The sequence below is a fragment of the Fukomys damarensis genome, unplaced genomic scaffold, assembly GCF_012274545.1.
Source record: "Fukomys damarensis isolate Sample0158 unplaced genomic scaffold, DMR_v1.0_HiC HiC_scaffold_17, whole genome shotgun sequence".
In the NCBI taxonomy this organism is placed as follows: Eukaryota; Metazoa; Chordata; class Mammalia; order Rodentia; family Bathyergidae; genus Fukomys; species Fukomys damarensis.
Window position 1 is genome coordinate 46,759,428 of NW_022900929.1, and position 7,994 is coordinate 46,767,421.

General features: G+C 47.7%; 1 protein-coding gene across 1 annotated transcript in view; it reads left to right on the forward strand.

Moving 5' to 3' along the window:
• Rem2 (RRAD and GEM like GTPase 2) overlaps positions 1-864 on the forward strand; it is a 4,941-nt gene extending 4,077 nt beyond the window's left edge. The window contains exon 6 of the mRNA XM_033765070.1: positions 1-864. This exon is cut by the window's left edge and continues 1 nt beyond it. Coding sequence (XP_033620961.1) covers positions 1-165 — 165 coding nt within the window. The 3' untranslated portion in view covers positions 166-864.
• The last annotated feature ends 7,130 nt before the right edge of the window (positions 865-7,994 follow it).

Below are 7,994 nucleotides of genomic sequence, written 5' to 3' on the forward strand. Positions count from 1 at the left end.
GGGGGCCAGAGACCAGAGTCTGGCAGCCCCGAGGGGCCTGCGCCGCCTACGCGCCGCGAGAGCCTCACCAAGAAGGCCAAGCGCTTCCTCGCCAACCTGGTGCCCCGCAACGCCAAATTCTTCAAACAACGCTCCAGGTCGTGTCATGACCTCTCAGTGCTCTGAGCCGCGGTCGCCATGGCCACTGCGGTCGCCATGGCCACCGCGTCCTCCGCTCCCGCCTTCGCCCCGCCCCCGTCCGGCTTCCTTTGTAGAGGCCGTCTAGGAAACCAAAAACTCCCAGGATGCTCTGGGGTGACCACGGGGGCGGGGCAGGTGGGCGTGGCCTCGGCACTCACCTCCCGGAGCGTGGAAGGGGCGGACAGGGATTTCGCGCCCTTAGTGTGGCCGGTTGGCGGGTCAGGAAGGAGAATGGTCCTGCAAGGTATTGTTTTTTTCTCAACACTTGGTCACTTCTGTAAAGAAATTCTAAAAGCAGTAACTGGAAGAGTGCTTTGCAGACTACTGGACAGAGAGGGCCTCCATTGTACTCTGAACATGCCTCACCTTTAAGACATTCTTAAAGGTAAGGACAAGAAGATCCTGCTTCCAGAGACTTCAGAAAACATACTGGCTCTTACCTCCAGCACTGGTCCACTTTGCCCTTTAGTGCTTAAAAGCAAGAGCCTGGAAGTGCTATTCTTGAGATTGAGTTCAGATTTACTATTCTACTATGGCACTGCCCCTTTAAGGTCATTAAAGGTAAAGTGTGGACGGACTTTCTGCCTTTAAATGCCGGAGGGAAGAGCAGAGTGGTGGCAATCCCTTGGCCAGGGCCCAGGAGGCCAGCAAGGGCCACCCCTTCCCTTATCAATAAATAATTTTTCTATTGCATCTGTTCATTTTGACTTTCTGTCCTTGGAGCCTCCAGAGTAGGGTTGGATATGGATGGCAACTGTTATAAATGAGAAAGGTCAAGGGGCCCAGAAGAGCAAGGAACCTAAACTCTAGGGAGGCTATGGAACTTCGTCCAGGGTAGTGCAGTTCCAGGGGCCCAGAGCTCTTAATGATAATCAATGAGAAAATAGGCTTGGATAGAAATGGGCCTGCTAGAAGTCATCAGCATCTCTGGCACCAAGGCTTCACCCCACCTGGAGGCTACACTTAGCTCCCAGAACTGCTTAGCTTTGACTTGGACTGTTTCTCGCTGGGGCCTATATCCACCGGGGAAGTCCATTAGCTGGGGCATCATGGAGTCTATTAGCACCTCTCCTGGCAGGGCCCCGCAGTCCCAGATGTCACCTGCAAAGCCCGTGTGAGCACTGAAGCTGTCACTACCTCCCCTAGGGACGCCCACGCCTGCTGCTGCCTGAGCCCTGAGTCTGAACAAAGGGAGCAGAGGCAGCAGCTCTCCTCACCCCTAGACAGCAAGCACAGCTACCTGAATGTCTCAGGGCCAGCCTTCCCCACCACATGTGGCACCCCAGAACTTGGGGGGGAGAGGGAGGCAAGAAGCTCAGCATAGGTGGTTATGAGATGATCTGAATAATGGCACAGTACCTAGGATATACTGGCTTTATTTGTTAGTTCTTTAAAGACTAAGCCAGGCATGGTGGCACATGTCTGTAATCTCAGCACTCAGGAGGCTGAGACAGTAGGATTGCCATGAGTTCAAGGCCAGCCCAGGCTACACAGTGAATTAAAGTCCAGCCAGCACTGCAAAATAAGATTCTACCTCAAAAAACAAAAAATAACAAACAGCGCCAGGGATTTAGCTCAGTGGTGCCGCAGTCTGTCTCCCTGCCTCACAAGCGCAAGGTCCCTGAGATTGATCCCTGTATAAACAAAATAAAACAAAACAAAAACCCTGTAAGGTGTTACTACCCGTCTTACATTTTATGAAACAGTTTACGTAGTTTGCCTGAGGTCATCCAGTAATCCACAAAGCTGGAATCAATTTCACTGTCTGCCTGACATTTAAAGATTTTAACTACCCTTGCATCTGAGCTTCCTCTTCCCATAAGGATTGGGGGAAGAAACAATTTGAGCAGAGGAGAGGCAGGGATGAAGTGGGCAGGCAGGGCCATGTGCAGTTGACCATGGTGAAAGGGCTGGAGAAATTACATGGCTACAGTGAAGTACATAGGCCATATACCTTGGGGAACATGACAAGAGGCAAGGCGGTTCAAATTTTAAAACACAGGAAAACATGGGGCCAAGGAGGAACCAGATGGTTGTACAGTTGGGTTGAAACCTCAGGGACATGAAGAGGAGTAAGAGATGAGCATGGAGAAGGTTTGGAGCCCCACTACAAAGGACCTTAAATGTCAGGCAAAGGAGTTTGTGCCCAACTCTGTAGGCAGTGAGTCAGCGAAGGTCTCTGTTTGTGGGAAGCAATGTGATCAGGAGGGTCTCTTGGGAGAAGAGGGCTGGGAGAGGCGTGTGTGGAGTGGAGCTGCAGAGGAACAGTCTGTGGAGCTGAGCTCAGGGACCAGGAACAGTGCTACATATAAAGGACCATCCTAAGGGGGTGACTGGAAAAGGAGAGGAGGTCTAAGTGTGAGAGTCAACACTGATGGGACTTGGAAAAGAGCAGATAAGTAAAAGGAGAGAAAAAGGCTAAGAATGTTGGTACACGCCTAATCGCTGGAGGCTGAGGCAGGAAGATTGCAAATTTAAACCTAGCTTGGGCAACTTAGCAAATGTATCAGAATAAAAAACGACTGGATGGTTCCGCTGCCTGCCTCACAAGTGCAAGGATCCTTAGTACCAGAAGAAAAAAAAAAAGGACTGGGGATGTCATTTAATGCAAAGGCCCTGGATTCAGTCCCCAGTAATGCAAATTAAAAGAAAAAAAAAGAGTATTTAAGAAAGAAAGAAAGGAGTATTGCAGGTGGTAGGAGTAGGTAAGAAACTAGATTTGGGAGCAGAAGTATGTGTGTGTGTTGTGGGTAACTGAGGAGTTTGAGGTGCTGTAAGAACCTCCATGTGGAGAGTTTCAGCAGCAACTCTGAAGTTGAGTCTGAAGTTGAGAACAAGGCTAGGGATGTAGCTCAGCAGTGGAGCTCTTGCCTTGCATGTGCAAAGCCTGGGTTTGATCCCCAGTACCAGGAGAAAAAAAAAAAATCAGCATCTGAAACTGAGAACAAGTTGGAGAAGACAGCACAAACACAAGCATAATCACCAAGTTTTTAGTGAATGAGCCACAAGAAAGAACAAGAGCCAGACATGGTTCATGCCTGTAATCCCAGAACTTGGGAGACTGAGGTAAGAGGATTGCTGTGAGTTCGAAACCAGTTTGAAATGACATAGCAAAACCCTGTCTCAAACAACAACAAAAAAGAAACAATTAAATAATGGAACCAGCTTTATGGACGTGTGACCTGTGCAGTCACACAGGACCTGTGCAGTCAAACAGTATTTAGTTTAATGCTAACATTGTTTGAAGAAGGTTCCCTGAGCTGGTTATGCTGTTCATGTTTGCAATCCCAGCTACTTGGGAGGCTGAAGCAGGAGGATGGCAAGTTTGAGATCAGCCTGGGCAACTTAGTAAGATCCTGTTTCAAAAAAATTTTAATCAGTGGCAAAGTTTATTTGAAAAGGTGAAGAGTGAGGGAGAAACTGGCTTTGTAGAGTGAGCTTTGGCTAAGTAAAAGAGGAAAAATTGGATAAAAGTACACCCTGGAGGAAGCAGGGTGGGCTATCATGATGAAAACCAGGATAGCCTGAGGAAAGCCAGGATAGTTTCAAAATTTTAAAAAGCAGGGAGGGCTGTGGATGCAGCTCAGAGCTCCTTCGGTTTAATCCCTAGTACCACACACACACACACGCACACACACACACAAAACGCACAAAGGAGCCTGCATTTCATTTTGTGTGAGGACCCACAATTTATATTAAGGGAGATAGTAAGGGTAAAGGTACAGTACAGGCAGAGATCCTTAGCCCCAGACCACAGATCTGTGATTCTTTGTTTGTGACAGGGTCTCACTGTGTAGTCCAGGCTGGAACTGAACTCACCAGATAGCCCAGGATGGCTTGGCAATGAATTCACTATCCTCCTACCTCAGCCTCCCAAGAGCTGGGACTACAGGCTTGCACCGTCACGCCCAGCCTAAGGTCTGTGATTCTTGGGCAATGGCATATACAATCTGATGTGTTTATCCAGTCGTGCATTTATCTAAGAATAGGGCTCACAAATTTTATTACATGCACAGAAATATCTGTCACCCAACAAATTACAGACCATTGACAGTACAGTTACCCCCCAAAAGGAGAACTGGGTAGGTAGATGACAGAAAGGGAGATTTGTTTTTCATTGGATGCCCTTTTTCGATCTTTTGAATTTTCAGCTATGGCATTTATTACTTGTTCAAAAACCAAATAAAGTGTTTTAATTAAAAACACTCTATTTCAGAGAAAGAATGACCAAGCACAGCCCCAGGACAAAGAGATGAAGGTAGAGAAGTAGCCACTAAAGAGGTGGTGAAAGAACTAGGACTGAGCAAATTGTGGCTAGTAATAAAGGAGGGCAGGTTTCTAGGAGGGTTTCCCTGGGGTCAAAGAGGCAAGAGAGGGGCAAGAGGAACAAGACAGGCCCAGTGCCTGTCATGTGGCAGAAGCTTAAAGCATGTGCTGTCTACTGAAGGTGATGGCAGGACCTCCCCGCTGAGGGGAGCCACACACCGCAAGCCTCCCTCCCCCAACCCGCCCAGTCCCATCAGCCGACCCATCTGTGTTCCCTCCAGACGCCCACAGGGAAGCGCTCAGAACAGACGGAAGCCAAGCCCGGCTCCTGCCAGACTTGGGAGGGTGAGTCTTCTCAGAGAGCCAGGCCACCTTTGCCCCTTGTGGTCAAGGCAGAGTGGAGCCTTGGAACCAGGCTGTCGCGAGAGGTCAGCAAAGGGCTCTGGAGCCTGAGCTGCCTGTGCCAGGTAAGGCATCCTTGGCTGCTCTTACCCCATGCCAGCTGTGTCTCAGGGTCTGTGCTCTGTTACCGTCTCCTGGTACTCCCACTTCCCTTTACCCACCAAGCCCCCCCCAACTCCCCCCCACGCTAGGGATTTAACCCAGGGCCTTTGCACTGAGCTACATCCCAGTCCTTTTTAAATTTTAGACAGGATCTTGCTAAGACTAGGTATGAACTTGGGATCCTCCTGCCTCAGCTACCCAGTGTTGGGAAGATTGGTGTGTACCACCACACCTAGCAAGGCCTCCTCATTTCCAGAGCGCAGAGTACAGACTAGGTGCTCTCACAGGAGGGGCCAAGGAGAAGGCAGCCCTGTGCAGCAAGGTATCCCACACCTATGGGCTCCACTGCACCATTAGGCCCTGCTGCATCTAACCCTCCACACAGAGACTGAGGCGGGATGCCAGCCTCATGGCGGCAGTCCTCCACACCCCCAGGAAGTCCAAACGCACAGCTCTTTATTACTCTAACAGGGTTTCAGTCCACACCAATCTTGAATAAGTTTTTCGTGGATATTTTATCCTTCATCCACAAATGCTTAAAACCTTTCTCTACCCAAGTACTAAACATATACAGGGTGCAAGCACTGTGCTGGGCCCTATGAAGAGAGCAAATATATACAGGGTACTGTTTCCGCACCTCAAGTAGTTTACACTGAAGCTGGTGTAACAAGGCTAACAGGTAAAACTCAGCACAGCAGACCATGTTCTGACTGTGGGCCACATCATGTGCTCTAGGAATTCTGAATGGAAGCAACATGTTTGGAAGACTTACATTTAGGAACTGAACCTTGAAGGATGTGTAGACTCTAGATAGATGGGAAGAAGCAGGAAAAACAGTCCCTGTGAAACTGAAGGAGGAAGAAAGGCATGGAAGAGAAACAGTGGGGAGCCTGCGTGATGAGGAAATGATCATCCCTGCACAGAACAGCAAAGCCAAGTTACCTAGAGGCCTAAAACCAGACAAGAGCATCCTACTTCTTAGTCCTTTATCACCCTGGTGGCTTTTGTTTGTTTTTTGAGGCAAGGTCTCACTATGTAGTTGAGACTGACCTGGAACTCACTATGTAACCCAGGCTGGCCTCCAACTCACAGCGATTCTCCTGCCTCATCCTCCCGAGTGCTGGGATTACAGGTGGGCACCACCACGCCCAGCAAGGTGGCTTTTTGATGGATAAGTCACTTGACACCCTTTTTCATTTATTTCAGTATTGCTGTTAGGTTTCCACAGGTCAGTGGCCTTGCTAACTCAAGCTGTGAATGCGAATTGCAGAATTTTCAGTTAGCCTTCCAGATGTGTTTTCCCAAGGGAGGGTCAGTGGATGAAGTCACTTTTTTTTTTCAGTACCAGGGATTAAACCCAGGGGTACTCTACTACTGAGCTACTTCCCTTGTTTTTATCTATTTTTTAATTTTTAGAGTCTTGCTAAACCACTAAATTGCCCAGACTGGGCTCAAACTTGCAGTCTTTCTGCTTAAGCTTCCCAGAGAGCTTGGATTACAGCTGTGTGTTACCACATGTGGCCAAAGACACTCTGAACCTTTTTGCTTTTGTGAACCTCATTATAGTTCCAACTATAAAATGAAGATAATAAGGTACCTATCTTCTGGGACAGACATGAGAACTAAATAAAAGAGCAAAGACTTGTAATTCATCAAGCAGTTACAAATAAACAGAAATCATGTTTTTTGCAATCTATGTCCTGGTCTCTTATTTAGGCACCCAGACAGATTGACAAACTCAAAGCACAGCACTGTGGAAATAAAAATGTAAGTTGTGGTCAAGGGGCCCAATATGCTTCCCATAAGCCTCGCAGGTAAGACATTACTGGGGTTGGTTATTTAGGGGAAGACTAGCAGCTGAGGCCTAGGTGATGGTATTGTACTACATGGTTTTCCATCTGTTTGTCAAATATAATTTATCTTTGGGCAGAGGAGTTGTGCAGACTTAAAGTACTTATTTAGGAGAGAAATGACAAAGGTAGGGCAAGATTCTGGAGACCGACAAAGGTAGGTGCTAGCAGGAGGTTAGGAAGGACACTAAAAAGATGTAACCCAGTGCTCTGGGGTTTTTTCCTCCCTGGCACTGCACCTTGAAGGTACCTCAGTGGGGTTCACACTGAATTTTTAAAATCATCTGGTTGTAATCTGACTATATGGACAGAGCCTCAGGCATACAAAGGTGATGGGGGCCAGGTGTGCTGGCTTACATCTGTAATCTCAGCATTCTGGGAAACAAACACTTAGCAAGAACCTGTCTTAAAATTAAATCCAGGGATGTAGCTCACGCTGGGTTCAATCCTGAGGACTACTGGATGATAAGACTGGGCTAGTGGGATTTGTTTTAATGAAAAGTAAACTGGTTTTATGAGACACAGGACCTTTCAGCAATGAGACTTTAGCCCAGGAACAATGAAAATTTATTTTCACCATTGCTTTTTTTGTTTTTGGTACCAGGGATCAAACACCAGTCCTTGTGCTTGAGAGGCAGGTGGCAGAACCACTGAGCTAAATCCCCGGCCCTATTTTCACCATTGACTCTCCCCCTGTAAACTCCATTCTCGGGAGCTGGGGAAGAGAATGAGTTTGGGTAGAAAGTGTAGTAGGCACCCAGAGGAATCAGAGTAATGATAACAAGCCAATAACAAGTTGAAACCCTTTCACGCTCAACATCTCATTTGATCTGCACAACATCCTTGGGAGATCCCTAGGAGATAGGTACGATTACCATCTTTTTATAGGAGTCTGAGATGAGAAGTGCCCACACTTATTCAGCATTTGTGAAGGAAGAGGTATCTGAACCATGCACTATGGCTCCAGAGTGACCATTCTGCTAGATGGTAAAGGTCCCGTAGCTTGCCTGTTGCCAGAATTGAGGGAAGGAAGCTAATTCTCAGCACCCCTCGTTCTAAACAAATAGATTTTCTAATGCTTAAAAAGCTGAGTAAAGCTTTCTGGAACACTGGCAAGAGTTTGACAAGTGCCTGATTTCCAAGGTCATTGCTTCCCCTTTCTACAACCCAGCAGTGACTGGCTCCTTTCCAGTC